The 20,931-nt window shown below is 39.7% G+C and overlaps 1 protein-coding gene across 6 annotated transcripts in view; it reads left to right on the top strand.

The window, feature by feature from the left end:
• The window catches only part of LOC117602503 (breast cancer anti-estrogen resistance protein 3 homolog), a 103,837-nt gene that overhangs the window by 78,195 nt on the left and 4,711 nt on the right, over window positions 1-20,931 (top strand). For 3 of the 6 annotated variants that reach the window (XM_034320625.2, XM_034320626.2, XM_034320630.2), the window contains one exon: window positions 19,362-19,584. In XM_034320625.2, the coding sequence (XP_034176516.2) occupies window positions 19,362-19,584 (223 nt within the window). Of the gene's footprint in view, window positions 1-1,841; window positions 2,156-15,359; window positions 16,292-16,474; window positions 19,180-19,361; window positions 19,585-20,931 lie in introns of those variants that run through there. The other 3 variants (XM_034320627.2, XM_034320629.2, XM_034320628.2) reach the window with 3 other exon arrangements.

The following is a 20,931-nucleotide window of genomic DNA, read 5'->3' as shown; positions in this document are numbered from 1 at the left end:
GCCATCTACTGCCAAATGGGTGGCGTTATGGCACAGGATTGCTTAGATGGCCTTTTTCCTTACTCTTTTCTTTCCTTATCGACTTCGCAGAGATTTTAGTGTTTTTCCTACGTCCCTTTGGGCTAGGATTATTTCCGGTGTACTCGTGCTGACTATTCTATATTCTCGCATATTCTCAAGGTGAATAAATTTGTGTAATAAAAGATCTGGTGGTCGGCAGGGGTGGTAATTTTTCAAGCAGAAGCTGATTGCGCTTCGCCATCCTCTCGATTGCTCTCGGAATTAATGTATAAATTAGGTACACACGGGATCGTTGGGTATCTGCTACAATCGGGTCTACGTTGGCCTACATTTCCAGCCTTTCGAACCTCGGCCCATTGACCCTATGCTCGGCTTTCGAACGCTTGCACCCAGCTGGTTGCCGGCGATAAAAGAGGGAAATTCGCGGACCACGCGAAACGACGCGACGAAAAGAAAATGGTCGGGCCGAGGATAAAGCCACGGCCCCGAGATCGATGGGGTCGTATTAATTACAACAGGCCGGAAGAGCACTCGCGGTGCACGGCCCTTCCGGCTATTCGAGCCTGCCATCAGACGAAATTCGCCACGACGGCGGAAAAAATGTTGCTCGACAAGCCAGCTACTCGTCGCTCGAGCACAAAGACGGAAGTGTGTTGTGTCGCTACTTCCGTGGATTGTGCGCGTCTGCAAAGTGGCTTCCGGTACTTTCTGTTGCCAACGTCGCGATGGACGTGGCGGACGATGAATATCAACGACGTCGAGGAACGTGAAACTTTTACCGAAGATTTTCTCCCCTTTCGTTCCTCGATCTTCAATTTTATTATCCAAATTTTAAAGCACTCCTTTAAATTTCATCTCTCCCCTGCACGAAAGTTTTGCTCGAATCACCGCTGTATATTTCGCAGATTTGGCCTTCTATCGACCCAGTTTCATCGTTCGAGGGTTAAAGCCTATATCCAAATGCTCCGAGCAATGATTTCGAATAGAGAATCGGAGAAAATTTCAAGTTACAAAAGGGTAACGATATCGCATTACCTACGTTACGTACTAACGTTAAAAGCACGATAAAGAGTTTCAGATTATTGTAATAGTTTCATAGAAAGGTGTTATTTTCTTTTTATATTTAAAAAAAATTACTTACCTATCTATATTTATGAGCTATAAAAAATTATATTTAACCATCTCGCTGCGTTATGAAAACGTGCGAGAAAGAGGTTCGATTTTTGTTGCGAGCATAGGAAAGGAGCAAGTAGGATGGTTTTAAAGTGCCGTGAAAGGGGTTGCATTTCTTTCAAGATTCTCGAGACAGGTCTGTGTTTCTTTGCGACGCTCTCTCTAGTCGACTTTCACGTGAAATTCGAGAGAAACAGCGGGAGAACACTTTGTTATTATTTCGCCGTGACTGCGATAGAAACATGATTATCGATCGGCTTGAAAATTTTGTATCAATGTTCTTTTCAATTTCCCCGCTGTTCTCGTATCATGAAAAGCTATTAATTCGCCGTCTGAATAAGCGACGCAGGGATTCTTTTAATTAAAACGCGTGCTTTGAGTCAAAATTGTGAGCCATTCGCGTGGGTGTTTTAAGGTTTCCACGCAGGAGACCGAGAAGGAGGTGTTGAATAAAGGGATGTAAAAGAAATAAAAGACTCTGAATTAAATGAAAAATGGTCTGAGTACTCTGCTAGTGGTACGAGTCGATATTATGTCAGCCAGTAGAATAAAGGAGTCGGTATCTTATCCTCTTTGTAACAAACAAATTAAAATTTGTTTCGAAACGGCAGTCGACGTTTAAACTATTAAGAAAATTCGAAAGAGAAGGCAAGAATCACGGCAAGAACGGTATTTCACCGAGGAAAAAGAAAAAATAAAAGAAGCGGGAAGTTCTCGTTGCATTCTTAAACGCGCTAGAACGTAAAACACGAAGCAGCTGAAGAAGGGTGGAAACGAGAGGGTGAAAGTTCGAGGAGGGAAGGGATCATGACTTCGTCGAGCGTCGACCAGAGGGCGGTGGATTTCCAACAACATGGCCGTCTAACATCGACACCCCGTGCAAGTCTCCACGAAGCTGACCAGCCGTATTTCGAGGTAAAGCACCAATTCCAACAACAAGATCAACGAACGCTTATATCTCGTAAGTAAAAGCATATTTCCTATGATTTTTCTACTATGAAATTCTTCCACGAGCGTTTACGAAAGATCGCTCACTGCTTCGAGTCGAACTGCGTGCTTTGTCCTGTTAAGAAAACGCACCCCTCTAGCGTGTATCTACACCACTCCTTGAATTAGTGTGCGTTCTTATTGACGATCAATAAATCCGATGGTTTAGCGATGAATTTGATCGAATATTTGGCTAGGATCAATCATAGATATTTGTTCTTTGATAAAAAATTGAAAACACCCTTAACAGAGAAGGTTATTCTATTAGAGCCATCTTCGTGTTGTTATCCGTCGAAGAACTCTTGTTTCATATTTTAAATAAAATTTTATAAAAGGAGATCGTTTTTCAACCCCTTTGGTGCTTTTTTTCAAGAAATCACTGTTCGGATTTTTCAACCTTGAGACGGTGATTTTGTCTTCATAAAATAGCAGATTAATTACACTTTTAGTAAATGGATTTAAACGTGGCCTTTGGATCGTATAATCTTCGTAAAATTGTTATTGTGCGCGTTTTCATTTGGAAAAGGCTTAAAATTCATTTTTGTAATCATTGCTGTTTTTATGCCGTGAACTAATTAACTTTTCTCCGTTATCTATTTCAATAGCTTTTTGCAGGTAATCTTCATTAATGAATGGAAATTTCTTAACACCACTCCATCCTAATATCGGATTAAACTTTTTCACTGCCCTAAATTCTGTATTAAACCCAAAGTTCTGAAATGCAGCAAACAAGCAATTACCATGGCTTATATCCTCCAGTGAAAAGTATATTTATCTGCGATTCACGAGTTTTTTCCAGCATAGAAAGAAAAAAAAAAGTTCTTTCAATAACAATTTAACGATCCATTATCGTCGAAAGCCAGCCTTTTGTTTCTGCGATACGTATGAACGTTTCTGTCTGTCAACGAGACCCTCGTTTCGATCGAACAACCCTCTGTTTCAACCCCATCCCTCGAATTTCTGTAAACGTTTCTGCGTCGTTTACCTTTTTTTTTTTCCTGCTGACTCAAGGATAAGGGGAAAAAAAGGAGAAGATATAGCGATCGTTTCTACGTCCTTTGCAGTGTTCCACGATGTGTCGGTATTTGTGTCGAACAAAGTTTGAAATATTTTTTCTCTAGTGACTGGTATATTTTGAAAAATTCATCGATTCTTTAGCCAATGGCATTTGTAATCTAATTTCTCGAAAAGTTGGTGTCTTCTTCAAAGATACGCTTCATATATTATTTTCTACCCGTAGTACGACGTGCAACACCGTGACACACGCCGTATCATAATCTTTTCATCCCCTGTCACGTTAGAACGTTTATCATTCACGTTCACCGACGGTCGAAGTGAAATTTTCTGCTACAAATATTTCTAACCTCATTATGGAAGAGCAGCCGTTCGACGGTATTAATTTCGTAGTTAATTAGATGCTACTGTGCGTTCAATTAGCAGCGGTGATCTAATTTTCTCTGCTGACCCGTTTCGTAGCTTCGGGGACGCGACGGGTTACACGCGTCGTCAAACGTGCATCTATTTTATCTGATAAAGCACCGGCAATTATTCAGTGAACATTCGCAAAGTAACATCAATAGCTCGTCAATTATTTCCTGCCTTAAGTCACCATTTATTTACATGTTTTTCTGGTTGAAATTGTCAGTTCGAAGGGAATATCGAGTTAAACGGATCGATAACGGTGTTGGTTCGATGATATTCTACTGTGGTCTCGAACTATGTTTGACATTTCACGCGATCGCTTCGGGTTCGATTCAAAGCGGAACGTGTGATTCCGGATCGCTTTAATCTTCCGGTTGGTTGCTTGTATCAACAGGTACGTGAAATTCCCTAGGCGTCTTATAAATTACCACTGTGCTCTAGTTAAATTGCAGCAAACGCTATTAACATTATATGGTGCTATGAAATTTTATTAGATAATTAATTATAGTAGAGCTCTGTATAGTAGAATAATTTTAATATCGTTTGATAGGTTTCCCTAGAAAAAAATGATTGATCTAAATCACTTTTAATATTAATATCGTGAAAATTAGGATTTTGTGAATTCCTGCTTTTGCTATATTATCGCCGTGGTGGATACGAACAAGTAATTTTAGCCTGTCTATCGAAAGAAGAAAGGGAGTGGCAGGCATTCGACATGTGTTAAAACTTTGTTTGGTGGTTTAGGATTACTCATCGGCACGAATTCGAGCCGAGATTGATGCCGAAGGTTTGCGAACTTCCATTTGAGTCTTTGCCTCGCTGAAATTCCCTTTTCTCCAGCTTCTTCGTATCAACCTTCCGTCATCGCAAAATATCGAATATCAACGGTAAATGTATCTCGATATGGACATATCGATGGCAAACACGTTTTCCGAACATCATCAGACAATGGGTCGCAGGTGAAACCGAACCGCGTGACCTAAATCGCTTCGACGGTAATTTGTTCTCGAAATACTTTGTTTTCTTTCTGCTTAGATTGCTTTTCCAATGACCCACCGTGATCTTCACGTGATGGACACGTTTCTTCGTCCCCGATGACTAGCCGGTACGAAACTTTCTTATTAACTACCCATTAAAGACGGTTAATTAGAATACCATGGTTCAATCTATCTCTATTTGTCTTCTCACTTCTGTTCTGCGATCGATTAACGAGAAACAAATTACAAAGAAACGGATCTTCTTTTCCCGATCGAATGAAAGGAAAAGAAAATGAAAAGGAAGAAAGAAATGGTCCCTCTAACATGATCAAACAGACCGCAAGTAATAAAGTCGCAAATTGATCCGACGCCGGGTGGAAAGTTTCAGAGACTTCAACGAGCTTCTCCATCAACTTTCTAGAGGTTAGTCACGTGCACCCGCAAAAGTTTACCCCCGAGCCAAAGGTTTTTAGCAACGAACGAATGATCCTTCCTTCATTCCCCAAGCATCATCTCTCGAAAACATAACGATTCTTCTTTTCATTGCTTAAAATTTCTTCGAAGATATAAAAATCGTCAAAGTCTAAAGTCGCTATTATATATCACGACCTTTCGCGAAAGGGCGGTGACCATTTCTTGGCATTTTCTTAACCCTCTCACTCTGGTTCCTCGATCTTTTCTAAGGTCACTCGTTTAAATATACTGCCCAGATATATTGCTGATTAAAAGGTTTGATTACCCCCTTGGCTGGATTCATCAGACCCTTTTTTCACGATCGTATCGTGTACGAGGAAGAGCCGTTGAGAAATGGAAGGTAAAGAAATGGAGAACAGGGGATGATATGGTAATTTTTTATTTTTTAGTCGAGGCTTTGTGACATTTTTATTCGGCCTTTGTTTCGACGATGTTTGCTCGTTTATCATTGCTGCCACTTTATTATTTCGACAGTGTACCTTTCCCAAGTTTGTATATGATATTGGATTAAATGTAAATGGTCTTTTTTAAGGAACGAGGTAAACAATCAAATATTTATTTTATTTATCAAATTCTCTTTTTTTTTTTGTTGCACCTTTAATAGAACATGCAACACCATTTTTTTTTTTTATTTACGTTCTGCTTTTTCTATTTATTACGTTTCATTTCGTTGTCCCTTTGACTGGCCATGTAACGGGGGTTACAAAAAATATCCCAGTGATTCAACAAAACGTCGAAGTGAAACAATGGCGACGATCCTTTTTACGTTTTAATTTTCACCCTCGATACCCAATGTTTTTTTGCGACCACCTTTTTTTTGCTTAAGCATCAACCTTATCGAATTTATGGGCTGATTTAAATAATGAATTCTAATACTGAATAATACTTGGAACAATGTTTGAGTTTCTTCAACGTAGAAATATTTCAAGTGATTCGTAGTATCGTTAAATGCTGAAAAAGCATACGATAAATTGAGAGTTTGAATATTTTATGTACCTATCTCGTGCACTCAGGTATTGTACCATTTACCTTTGTCCATATGAATAAATGGTAATGAAACAAGTTACTCGAGACGATGTGGAGAACTTTGGCCCGTTCGCGATTCGAGGAATCACTTCGTGTTATGAAACGAATTATGGTCCCTGGAATGTCCTTTGTTACGGATGGAAAAGTTTCTCAACCCTTGGAAAACGTACATGGTCATTTGGATTCGTAATTAAACGTCACCGTGGGCGAGATTGAAAGTTTCATCGTGTAGAAGATTTCAAATATAAACTTTCTATAACTTGCATACCTTGTAAAATAACGCTGCACCCTAATTAGAGGATTACTGCACTTTCATGTCCAATTATCCTGAAAATAAATTATTTCTCTGCTTTTTATTTTGATTATCTGATCGGTACAGTCGCGAGATGGATGATTCTTAATGCTAATGCAATTTGAAAAATCTTCCCTTACCAGGCTTTGTTCCCAGGAGAAAAGAACGTTGAATGTTCTCCAAACCATAACAAGACTGAAGGTGTTCGTTCCAAGCTCTCGAGAGTTGTAAAAACTGATGCTTGCACAGCTAATTAAGGTACCTCGAGTAAACAGCCTGAAAAATGAGACAGCTATGAAAACTACTCTCGTCTGGACCGAATAAAAGCTTTTAAAAAAGGAAGAAATATTGCTAAGAAGCCCTTTATCCTTTAGAAAAATCTCTCGTTCTCCCCTTTTATTCTAAAGTCATTGTAGGTCTGAATATTCATTCTTGATTCATCGGAAATAATATATCTTTCAATAAAAGATATTTTATTAAAAAATTATGGAAACATATTGATGAAATGCGTAAAAAAAAGAAAAAAAAATGACAAATTCGTTTCGGTTACGATGCAAGTAGAAAAAGAAGTATATGGTCAGACAGTAAGGTATGGCGAAGAGGGTGGATAGAAGGAAAGCGGAAAAAGAAGCACGCAGCTGAGATAAAGATCTACGAAGACAGAAAGGGGCGTGAGGGGCAATGAAATAGAAGGAAAGGGTGGTGGTAACGGAGGGGGCGAGGGGGTAAGAACGGAGAAACTAGGACGAAAGGTGCGAGCCCAGAATGACGGTGCACTAGCTGGGGCCACTGACATGAGATCGTCCACTTCTATCGAGGGGTGTAGGGCCATTGAATCCGTCGGATTTTCAACCCCGCTACCCTCGCCTCAACGGCAACCTACTTTGCCACCTACCCTTTCTTCGGTTCGTTCCTCTCGTTCGCCGATCGTCTTATTTCGACGATCCGTATCCACCATGCACCGCTCTCGGGGATGATTTCCAGCCGTCATGAAATCCTTGACGCTTCCTGGAATGCTTGTGAAAAGCGCACCGATCGATTATACTGTAGATAAACTCGAACTTCCAGGAAATATCAGGGGTAGCGAAGTATTCGACGAACCTCTCGGTTGATTAAACCGTAGGAGGCACTTATAAAATTTTTAAAAGATTCTAGAAACTTGATTTTTTCGTTTATTTGTTAAAATTTTCGAATTCTGACGATTTCGAAGGAGAACAAGCTAGAATTTTATCAGACGATGGAATTGAAATTGAAACGATACATTCAATTTCATCCCTTATCGCATCGAATCGTTGCTCCCGATATTTATCGCAGCGTGTGCACAGCAAGAATATTTCAAACGGGAACGTAACCCTTCGAAAGTCGGGGTCGTTTCTAGTCCCGCTTCGTTGCGCTTCCGACTTCTTTGTGCGTTCGTTCGATGGATTCCTTGCTCGCGGACAATGATTCGTAAAATGAAGAAAGGAAAGGCAAAATTTCGAGACCGGAAGCAAAGTGAAACTTTGGAAGCTTTCGGAGCCCGATGGAAGGAACGGCACGATATCACAACAAATTCCTCTTTCGTTCTTCTCGCATAATTTCCGAATATTTTTCGTGTCCTTCGAGTTGACTGCATTTATAAAATATACATCGTGCAATATACAGAACGATAATACTCGATACAAAAATGAAACTTTATGAAATTTCATCTGCCCATAGGATTGTTTTATTCAGTGTCTGACAATTTCCGGCTCATTCTACTTACAACTTTCCTTCGGTACATGTGTTTCTTGCTATTTCCTTTTACAAACGATGCTGCTCTACTGGCTCATTTACATGCAAATAGTTTTGTTACAGTTCCCAGAGATGATGCAGATTCTACACTGAATGTCTGTAGTGAAATGGTCATGTTCTACTTACTCAACGATGCGAGACTTCCCGTTCGTTTGCCTGCGAACGATTATCTTCCGCTCGTCTGAGCACCGCTAGTCCAATCTACTTGTTAATCCACACTACTTATCGAACTTATTAAAAATCATTCTTTTCTTGTTTCACATAGAAATGAAATTTTGAAATTTTATTTCATCGTAACGAGATGATCGTCGTTTTTCCTCGTTACTTTTATCATTTTCCTCGTTAATGTGTCCATAAAACATTTTCATTTCCACTAGAAACGAATCTACACTGGCATATTAACATGCCCATAAATTCTTGTTACATTTCATTTTTTTTTCCTATTCACCTTATTCTCATTACATTAATGGATCTATAAAACATTTTCCTGCAACGAGACCACGTGTACGCATTAACGTGTTCATAAATTTTTATTACGCTCCAGGTTCTTTTTGCATTATATATTAATATATATAATTATTATATTAATATATCCATAAGACGGATTCTGCTTTTGCTACATTTATCAGCATTACCGAAGTGTCTGATTACATAGGTGCTCATTCTACTTGCCTTCTAAACGCTACGAAACGACAGAATCACATTTTCCTTTCCATTTAAAAGGGAAACACAGTATGGAAAACTGGTGAATCGATCAAGCAAATAATTTCGACGGTTTGCAAGCTTTTTCCATTCAAAATGTGTACAATCTACACGTACCTCCTTCCACGCGTTTATGCGTCGATTCGTTTCACTCCACCCACGCAAAAGTAATTCTACCTAATTGCTCCATCGTTGTCGATCGCGACCACCTTTTCAGGTATAGACTCTTAGACAGATTTTTCTTTCTCGTATATATAATAAAAATGATAAACGCGTTCTCTTATAAAATATTCGAGCAGGGAAGAATTCTCGAAATTAAAGTTACCATCTGGTCTCGCTTTAAATTTTCCTTCGGTCTTCATCCCGACCAGGTAGACCGAAGGAATTTTCATTTCGTCGAACATGCTCTGAAAAATATGCATCGCGAACGACCAGTATTTTTCACGGAGAAATTGCTCCACTGTCAGCTATTTTTTTCTAAGAAATTTGAAAAATTGCACCTACAGTCTTTCCTATATTAGATTCATCATATCGAACTTTCTTGATCTTCAAATGAATTTCTTGTTTTCTCTTTCATTGGCGAAAATTTGTTGCTCGAGAAAAATGGCTGGCGCGTTAAGTTGATGGGAATCGCGTGGTTCGAAGGATACGGGATCATGGGTGGCAGTTGCTGCGGGCGTAGCTGAAATCTCCGGAGGAGTCGACGGCTTTAAAGTCAGCCGCAACTGCTCTAGACCGACCGACAAACGGGCAAACTCGGCCACTGGGTCAACGACAGATGCAGCTGGTGCACTTGCACGGAGACGCAACCCTTCCGCGCCTCGTAACCTCCTCCCCCACTCGTCGTGTTTGTTTTTCCTGGTTTTAACATTCGTTGTTGTTTCCCCCCCCATTTTTTTTTCTACCGTTCCGGATACTCAACCCGGTGAATCCGTAGCGAGAACGAGGAATTATGCGCACTTGAAGATTCGTGTAGTTGTCGCATGTTTGTGTGCAGGGGGATGAGATAAATGCGACGACAGACTGAGTGGAATTTGTGCGAACGTTTTTTACAGTTTTCAGATACATTCTTTTTTTTTTTTAGTAATAAAAAGTTCGAAATATTATTTATTTAACAAAAAGTTATTTATAAGTAACAGAGCGTTAAAATAATAAAGAATTTAGTATTTAATAATGATTCAAGGGTAGACAGTGAGGATTCCTAAATGAATGCTTAATTCCCTTAGCAAAATTTTTCATATTGTTTCATATTCAAATGAAACATCACCCTCAGTTCTTGAAACAGTAATAATTGAAGAGTAAAAAATGTTTTGTTAGGATTCCAAGAATATTTCCATTGGAAACGATTTTAATACCTTTCATTAATGATATTGAAAAAAGTTGTTTAACATTCGAGTAAAATAATACTCCTTTTAAAACAGCAAATAGGGATTCGTGGTATTTATTAGCGATTCAGGGTGCACTCGAGCTCTGAGAATTACGATACAATGTTAAAATCACAAATTGTAGGTACGATATGTCGAATATTGCCAAAATATTTCATCTTCGTTATTTTTATCTGTTCGCAACAGATAAACAAGCAGAAACAAAAAAAAGTATTCAAACTGGCGCCGTTCAAGTTTCCATTCACAAAAATGTCCAAATCTCGCAGCAACGAGGAGAAAGAGCGAGACAAAGAGAAAGAGAACGAGACAGAAAAGGAGAAGGGTTGCGAGAAGGAAACGGAGAAAGAGAGCGACAGCGAGAACGAAGATGAGAGAAATGATCGTGTGACGAGCGAAGATAAGGCGAAGGGACAAAAGGTCCATCTACCGATGAATCGACTACGATTGACCGATGAAACTGAATCGAATTTAAAGTCGTCGATGTTTGATTCGAACAGCCTGATGGTGAAGAATGATCCAGCCATACCGAGCTCTCCTCCCCCCTCCTACGAGCACGTTATCGAACAGGTGAACAAATCTAGGTTGACGGGAATAAAGAACCACTTTCTGATTCTCCTTCCATGCTTAACTGCTGCTTCGTCAATTTTTAGTGTACACTTTGAAAAGAATTGTAAAATGTAGGTCGTTTAAAGGATAAAATTATAAAGTCATTGCTGCGCGAAAATTGGTAGAATGATGGAAAATTGTAGAAGGGGTGGAAAAATATTGGCTAGATTTTCTTGCTACTTCAGACACGACTGGAGCACGCAGCCGAGGCGCAGAAGTACGAGGGTGGAAAGAGCCACGGAAACGACGCGTCTGGCGAAGATAATAGAACAAAAGCGCCCAAGATCCTTCACAAGTCGAGCAAAGAGTTGTACAGGGCGGTGGCGAAACAGTGGGGCATCACTTGCAAGATGAGCGACCATTGTAGATGCTTGGATTGTCAGGTAGGTTGTCCTTGCAGAGAAAGAAGAAGCTCGAGTTTCATATTTCGTTATCCAACGGGTTTACGTTCCTTGAATTTAGGTCAGACCTAGCAGTGTTTCCTTGATATTTCACCCCTTTCAATTTTTCTTGTTTTTGTTTTCCGAAAGTAATTCCGATATTTAACGAACCGTGTATCCGGTAGAAATTTAATGATCCCTGGCTATTGATCAGTTTACCGAGACATCAGATGGAAATGTGAAATGTCTCGTTGGACTATGGATTTGTTTATTAACGTCGGGATTTTCCAGAGCCGCTATTTCGACTGCGAATACGACAAAAACGAACACCAGAAGACTGACGGTGGACTGGGTGCTGGTACACCGATGTTCATCTCGGAGGTGATGCAAGGTTCCGGTTGCGTCCTCCTCTAAAGCACCGGAACAGGGTGACAGGCATCGAGACGGTCTTTGCGTACATTTTCGCAAAGAGGTTCAATTGATTGCGCACAAAAGCACTGGTCGACAGAAACATATTGTGCTCCTTTTCGAGGCTTTGCGATGAAACGAATGGCCAGCTGGAATATTCTGAAACATTTGAAACTCGTAAATGATCGCTGAAAGCTATAGAAATAATTCATTGGAATTTTTATTTGAAGAATTATCTTCTTCTATCGTAAGTGTACTGTCTGATATTCGTGTGTATATTTAAGAAGATATTCGAGGAAAACAAAATGAGTGGTAGTTTGTATTTTTGGAAGACGAAGTTGATATTGAGGATAGAGTTTTAAGGTTCGATGGAAGTTTTAAAAAGGTTTCAAACATAAATTCGTAATGATGTTACTTTTTGTCTTTTTTGAGAAAAAAAAGAAAAACAGAGGCATGAAATTGTCAATTTTCATTCGATGGTAGAGGATTTTATTGGCGAACGCTCGACCAATTTGTAGGATAAACGTTGAAACGTCATCGTTATTGGGCTCTGCCGTCTTCGTATCATAGACGAAACGTGCAAGTACAGTGTATTTGATCTCCCCAGATCGATTTTAAATTCCGTTAAGTTAATCAACTGAATTAGCTGGACCAATTTACACTTGGAATTCACTTGAAACAGAGAGCTCTTGAATCTTTCATATCTCTTCCCTCGTTCGAAGGGAAATATTCCGTCTATTTTGGAAATTCTCACCTTGCGTAGGTTTCTCTCGATCATTTGTCTGGGGGAATAATGAAAAACTACGAGTTAACGTTAATATTAGCCACGTTGTAATTCAGTGTGTACACAATTAATCGAGTCTGGAAAGGCGAGTAACTACATTTCTTTTTCTCCGTTAGAACATTTTTGAAAGATCTCTTGCTCGAGAAATGAGATCGATAATTACTTTGTCAATTTTTGTGAAACTTTCACGCGTTTATTTACAAAGATATCTGTACTTTGTATCCCTCGACAACGACGAGCTGGCCTATTTTATCATTTTATGCATCCAATGAATTTTGGAAAACATTCAGTTTCATTCTCGTTTCTCGAACAAGAGAAATGAAATACCGTGCGACAGAGGCACCTTAGATATATATGTGTAATTTAACAATCGTAAACTCCATCGATTTCGAAGGAAATCGAGACTCGAAACACATGAAAGTATTAGAGAATCGAGTGTCGAGCGATAACGCTTGCTTGCAACTATTTTCGCGCAAGACAACCATGAAAACTTATAAAAGGGAACCCAAAAGGGTCATTTCATAATGAATATTCTTCAATGTATGTACACTTTCGTTAATTAACAGTTCATAGCGAAGTACATTTTTATTCGAACAATCTTTGTGTTCTTTGAAATCGATATTTCATCTGATATAAATCTGATTTATCGTTCGAATTGGAGAAATTTTGACAAATTTTGACAAAGCTTCACCCCGATGAAAACACGGTTTTAGGCCTTCGGAATCGCGGCGAATACCGCTTCGTTCTTTGACGATTCTGTAATTTCCGCTGGTCGCAAAGGAAGTAGCCGATACTCTCGAGAAGAAACGCGATCGGATGATCCACGATCGAAGATCGTGTGTCGATCGATTCAATTTGAAACATAATACAGTACCTGCCTACATATATACTTTGTCTCTTCGAGATACATTACTTGTTCCCGAAGATACTCAAGGTTCTTTTGTACCTCGTGCTAAGAACACGAGAGGCACACGTGACGGATACGAATAGAAGAATCCACGAAGTTATTTGCATTGCCAAATCAGTTTTTTCTATCGACGGGAAACCGTCTTCTTTTATAAAGAACCCTGCGCAATCCTCTCTTCTACTCGCGCGATAGGTTGTTCGAAATACGAGGAGAAACATTCGTTCGCTGAAATACAGCTACTTTATTCTTTTATATTCGACAACTGATCGCGCTGATTACACGATTTTTCACCGCCGGTATAATCATTTCATTTTACGATTAATTGGAGTGTGTGCGCAAAGGTAAACTAAAAAGGAAACGCGACAGGAAACGAGATACGTGTATAGTATTTTTTTTTGGGGCCGCGGATTTTTCATTAACGTCGTCGTCGGACCCGCAAATTATAAAAATTATAAGAATTATTATTATTCTCTGTAATGTGTAACGTATAACGTGTAATACTCATGATATCGTAATGATTGTATTGAAATATTGATATTATTACGTGACGATGTAATTATTGATGCAAATTTTCAGTGTGTTAGAAAAAGTCACTTCGATCTGACGATGAAATTAATCAGGAATCCAGCCGTACTTTGACATCTTCGTGATCACTGTAGATCATAAATATTAACCCCCTAGAACAACCAGGAATAAGAGAAATAATCTTACACTTTACGTTTGAAATTCTAAAATTATCAAAATATATATTGAACTTTATCGAAACAAAACTCATTTATTTTTCAATATTTACTGGTTTATTTCTTCAATTTAAAAATAGGTGACATTTAAGCGGGGTTGTTCTAGCTTAACGGTGAATAAGAAAATCTGTGAAAGTGGTATTAGAAAATTTAGAAAGAAGATTATATACATTGTCTTTCGTTGTGTTGTTGCAAATCGTCAATTTCCTCGCAACGAGACCATAAACATGCATACTGTCGTAGAACACAGAATCCGTACAATTTAGCGTGATAAGCTGCAGTTTCTAAACGCGACACACACAGTTTGCCGATAATTACTCGGATTTTTTATATTAACTGTCAGGATGTTGAGAACGTCAAATGGAATCGAAACAATACAGAGAAAGGGATGAAAAACTTTGCTTTCATTTTCTTTGGGAAACGTGCGATCTTGCAGCCTGACCCAGCACGTGTATGCATGTCGTTTATTCCGCGTATGTGTACGTTGTATAGAAAGCAAAAGGAACGACGAGTTCCATAGAGAACGTTGACTGTAAAACTCGATGTATTCTGATAAGTTCGCACCAATAAAAGAAAAATGGCCTAAATGACCACCGTATATCTGTTTCTCTGTACAGATAATAGATATTCTTTATATCAGATCGTAGTTACCGTTCCTTACTCCTGTTAGTATGCAACCCGGTTTTTTGTTGCAACGATTGCCTGCAACCAGGCGCCTTTGAAATAATTTTACATAAACAAAAGAAACGATTATAGCTGAACAGTGTGTTGCGAGAATATTAAAAATTCATCGATTTTTGTAAATATTAACGATCGAATAATTAATTGATCAGCGAGGTTTGAATATTTAAAATGGCTCGTGTGTCTGGATCGAACGTGTCGCAACAAGAGACATGGTTGTTAGATAACATTATTGAGGCTCTCGTTTCACGATACGAAGACATACGTGCAATAAGATTGCTCGAGCAACGTGAACGCTGAATGATCGCACGATTTAAAGCCGCAACCTTGCTCCTTTCCAACAATTTGTACCGTTGCATCTGACGTAAGCTTGCAGTAATAATTCACCGTGCGTTCTTTGCGTCACGATTCGATTCCGCTCGATGAAAACCTCGGCCAAGAGATGATTCGTTGCGTAACAACGCGGTTAAACATTTTATACGACGTACAGTTTCAAGAGAGTATCACGTTCTGGCATTTGAAGGAACTGTTCTTTATAGAGCTACGAAGGATAATTATATTTCTTACTTTTTTAGGAAATGGGTTAATTTTTATTACACAGTCTCGGTTTAGAATTGAATAAATAAGCATAAAGAAGGATTCTACGAGAAAACCGAGAATCTAACAGGTGGTCGTCACAATTTCGCGCCATTTAATTCGACGCGCGATTATCAGTTGACGTCCTTGGTGTAATTTTCTGTTAACTTGCATTCCGGTTTTTTTCCTCCATCATAAATAAACGACCAACAATTTGTTGCCAGTTACAAGTCCGGCTTCTCCGCGATGACGATACGGGTTCACCCATGTGTGCGAAACAGATGTCACACGTGTGTTCTTCGATCCGCTTTTTGCCAGACGCGTTCCGCTTTTACTTTCATTCTTCCTGTCACTTTTCGATGAATTTAACGTTTTATCTACCGGATGGCAATTAATCAAATTTTCCATACCATCGTTCTTCTTCATCGTTAACCCTTGTAATTACAAATCTTAATTAGTCCAATTTCGATTATTCATTCCACAGTTACAATTTACAAAACGACTATAATTATTAGTTAGAATTTCCAAGGAAAAGAAATTATTTCTTTTCACCCCCTTACTCGCCCATTACCCGATACGATCCCCTCGTTTGGTCTCATTAATCAACCCAACTCCGCTCATCCTCTCTCATTAAACTTTAATCTATCTCTCTCTCTCTCTTTCATTATTTCTCTATCCTTCTTCATTGTACAAACAACATACACACTGTCGTTCCCTCTCTTCTCGACATTCTCTCCCTCTGCGCTCGTCCATCCGCTCGTCCCTTCGTCTACTCACTCGTCTCCTCTCGAAGCCAGTCAGCTCGGTATCGCATTATGCTACGGTCACAACGGTGGATTGTGCATCTTATTTGTGACTGTAACCTCGTCCGTTCTATACCTGGGATCGGTACGACGTGACCCAGCAACCTTTGGCATGCTCGTTCGCTGGAAAAATGGGAAAAACTGCAAGCAAATTGAAATCACGCAGGAGCCAGAGTCAGTGTCACATCCTTGTCTCTTCTTTCTTTTTTTTTTTTGTTTTTCTAATCTGACGAGCGAAAAATTTGAATGAAAGTGTAAAATGATTTTTCCGTGTGGGTCGAGGTGCGCGGTGTTGAATGCGAACGCATGATCGAGCGAATGATACGTTCGATGAAAGGTGAAAGGTGAGTAATGAGACTCAATGATTCAGGGAACACGTGTTGCGGGCACTCGACGCGTTCATGAGTGAAATTACTGGAGTACTATAGATGTTACACAGTGATGATTTTCATTTCATTGATCGAAAATAGAATTTGGCGGACGATCGAAGAACTGTTTTATCGATGTGTAACGCGGTTGATACACCTGTAAACATTTTTCTTTTTTATTTACAAAGTGACGTGTCACTGACGGTGCAAACGGAAATGCGATGATTCCGAGAAGATAAATTCAAAATATGAAATAAAATTCTTCTTGAATTGATCCTATCTTTCGATCATTCAATTCTAGGCTTAATTATTTAAATGAGCGGATACGATCAAAATATCTACATTTGAATTTTTCTAAAATCTGTGTCACAATTTCTCTTTTTTTTCTTTTTCTATATTTCAAGGGAATGTTGTGTTTCGAAACGTTGGCTCGTCGAAAGTTTCGTTAACCTGTGTCTTGAAATTCTCGGTAACATAGTCAACAACAGTGTACGCGTAAAATTGAGATTCCTGTCACGAGGAAAACGTGCATATAATTACGTGGCAAGAGAGGAAACGCAGGTGAATAAAAGATCCTCCCTTTTTTTCTTTATACCAAGTACTCACGATTGTCGATGACAAGGAAAAGCTTGCTTCTTTAGAAATATTAACATTCTTTTTGTCTCATCAAAATACGTTCGCGACAGATTTTGAAACTTAGTTAAAATTCCATGCGTTCGCAAGAATAAAATACTCCACGTATTTGGGTCATAATGAGAAACGTCTTATTTGCATCCTCCTACTGTATCAAATTCTCTACTCGCCCCGTTCGCAACGTTAATGAAAAATTTATGAAGCTGCAACAGGTGATTCCGTTCTTTCAATGTGTGGGTTAAACAATTAGTTTAATAACTCTTTAACAAATGCAATTTCAGTAAGAAATTAAGTTTTATTTTTTCCATTCTCTTTATGATACAATTTACATTTAAATATTGATAACAAACGTGTTTGATAACAATCGGGATCAACTAAAATGTCGCGAGAGAATGTATTCCGAAGAATACGTTGAACGGTCGTTTCGTGGTGACAAACGACGTGTATCGTGGCTCTTTCGCTCGATAGTGGCACACGAAACGTTGCATAGTTATCTCGGTAAACGTGGCGCTTATCAGTGTCGCCAGGTATTACGTGGAGCGAGCAAGCGAACGGCGCAAAACACACCTGCATTCCAACGTTCGCTTTTTCGAGCAGACCCAAACCACGTCTCTAGCCTGTCCTTTCCTTCCGAGGGTTCTGCACCTCCTCCGTCCTCGCAACAGGGTGTCCTTTCAATTCTTGTCAGCTGGTAGAATGAAATTTTCGACCACCCTGAAAATCATGGAAAAAGAGAAATGCTATTTTCGAAACATGAGAAGACAATGGTCGAAAGTGTAGAAAGGTTTTCCAAGAAAATATAGGATGTTTCCTTCCTCCGAGTATGGAAAAATAATTCTATCGATTTCCCGAAGGAAAGTTACTGAAATAGCAAACGGATAGCGAGGCAATAGGAAACAGAGCGGAACTGGAACGCTCCAAAACGCAGACGAAGTGACGCGAACGTGAAAAATCCCCGCGACGGATAGAATTCAGCAGGTTCGAGGCGGATGAAAGCCGGCTGTAGCGAAAAATCGTCAAGTTTCAGTGGGGAACGAGCCGGTGTTCGCCAGTGGAAAGGATCGGGAACAGGTTTATATCGGCGCGTGTGAACGGAGCGAAAGCAAGCTCAGTTTCTGATCGACTCTGCCGAAGATCCGCGCGTGATCCGCTCGAAATTCGCGCCTATCTACGATAATCAGCAAAATTTATCAGTATGATAATAGTGTCGAAAGTTCTCGTTGAACGAACGTTGATTTGGTTAAATTGAAGGCTTGTTTAAAGATTGAGGTAACAGAAAGCTGATTTAGAGCGTGGGCTGTTAAGGCTACACCTGTGGTCGCCGAGCGTGAATGAAGCTGTGAATCCAGTCCAAATTCCAACCTATCATGCTACGTTAAGTAACCTTCTTTTTTTTTTTATCGAGACTGAAGAACCATTCTCGATCATGTAAATCAAAGTGGAAGATTTTTTTAATTAAATAAGTGATAACGTCTGAGAGACACTGAGGATGCGATTCATTAGTGTTGATGTGGATACTGTGAAATTAATTAATTTCAAGACTAATTATGATGTTTTTTAAAAATCATCAAGAGTTTTATAAATGATTGTGAAGAATAATATGAAAGATGTTTTTCTTAGATTTCTCAGAAGTGATAGTAATAAGAGAATGATAACATCCAACCAGTCTTAATAATAAAGAACATCTTTCATCGAGAAGAAGAATACAATCTGTGGAGCAAAAGCGAAACGCGATCGGAGGTGTCAGCGTGCGGTTTTCGTCGAAACGAGTGCGCGTCCAGTCGAGTGTCAGATAAGATGCGCTAACTGCATCGACCGCGTGGAAGATTAAGCAAAATAAAAGCGAACGATACAGAGGAGCGATGGTATTCGTGTTCGCGATAACTGGTATCGGCTGGCTTCGTTTTACAACCTTTCGATCGGTCTGTCCGCGCGGCGAATAAAACATCGGTTCGAAATTATAATTGATCGAAAGAACGGTGACGCGATCGACACGATCCATCGTGCGGATTGCGATGATCGTGAGCGACAAAGATCGCGCGCAGAAAAGTACCGGCATGCGTGAGTATAACAGAAAGAAAGAGAAGGAAATTTCATTGGTGATTGTTTAGAAGTCGATCGATTTGACTTTTCGATACGATTAGAAAGAATGAAACGAGCCTTGAAGGAGATAAGAATTTTTTAAAAACGAACGTTTCAATCGTTTTGTTCGCGACTAATTTATTTACAACGATATTCGACAGGCATAGCATGGAGCTTCCGGTTTCCATCTATGGGCACCCTGCAGAATCTAGGCGCCAGTGGTCGTCGTCGAAAGAAGAACGGTATATCCTCTTCAGCCTCTTGTAAGGATCTCTGTCATAAGCGACACACGGTCCACCTGCAACCGGAAGTAATTATTCAGAAGGAACCGTCGCTGTTCGTGACGCCGCCGTCGCCGGAGGATTCGAGCGAGGAGAATCAAAGGTAACTTATCAATTTGCTGACTAATTACTGTTTAACTTCAATTTATGATATTTCAAATGAGTTATCCTTCGGAAGTGGAATAAAAAGATTGCTTTCGAGAAGGACATAGTGGTACAACTATTCGAGGAGGCTGGAAATGATAGACCCTCGAATAAAATGGAAACATGGGAGATGTCCCTCCTTCGGAGAAGATCCTGAAAGGACTTTTCCAGGGAGTGAAATCGAGACTGTTACGTTATAACTTATGAATTAGTCTGTCGGAGGGTATGCCAAGGTATAGTACCGGTTACGAAAACATATAATGGAGCCAGCAGGTCTCGAACCGGTTTTCCTCGATCTTTGCCTTCGAAGTGACGTTCTCCCTTGGGCAACTAGCCGGGGAATCCTGTAACGGAAGGACAGCACAATGGGGGAAACTGTAAACGTTCCCTTGTAAGCTTGTAGCTGTTTCGTAATTCCTTTGAAAATCTTGTTCATCCTTGTCTTCCATCTTTCTTCTCGTCGAGGTATTATCGAATGGTAAGATAAGAATGGGCTTGGACTCTTTGGTACCCTGAAATTTAACCCGGTGATCCTGAAAACAATTCGATGACAATGGGGATCCATCCTTGAACGGCCTTGGAAGCCAAGGACATTGATCTGGAACCATAACGTCCATTACCTACCGCATTCGCTGTTAAATTTTAACCCGTTTCTATATTTAGAGTTGCACCAGTCATCGTCGCAAATCGCGGTTCGTCGTACGAATGACGAAAACGATTTTCAGCCATTGGTAACGTTTATAAATAGATAACGAGCGATTCAAATGCAAGCGGACGTAGCGATTCGCAGAAATTCGCGACGTGCCTTATCTCTAGAAGCGTATCAAATACGCGCGATCCATCAAAAGTATCGAGAAAGTAATGAATTATAGAGAAGGGATGATTTCGAGTTTCATGATTTTGAAGAATTTACATATTGGCAAGCGGAATAGGAATAGCGTTGGAATAGGAAAGTCGCATTCTTATCGGCAGGTGAAACAGTTCGTAGAACATTATCAAATAATCAATATTAGACTATGAAGATATTGCTCGACAAATTTCAGAAGCAACTACTGGGTAACGGGCCATGGTACCATGTGTTAGGGTATACACACCCTGTGTAATCAAATAGCCAAATTTATTTTCTTATTCGAGGAACAGGCATAGGGTAACATATACAGTTGTTAACCCCTACAGAATGATCGATCCTCTTTCTAAAAAAGGAAGAAACATAACGCGTTCCTTAAACCCCCGTATGGCGGACCATGGAGGAAGGCCTAATATATTGCGTTGCCCTGTAATATATTTGAATTATTTTTATGAACTT

This window comes from Osmia lignaria, chromosome 13 (genome assembly GCF_051020975.1).
Source record: "Osmia lignaria lignaria isolate PbOS001 chromosome 13, iyOsmLign1, whole genome shotgun sequence".
Classification (NCBI taxonomy): Eukaryota; Metazoa; Arthropoda; class Insecta; order Hymenoptera; family Megachilidae; genus Osmia; species Osmia lignaria.
This window is presented reverse-complemented; position numbering and strand designations above follow the sequence as displayed.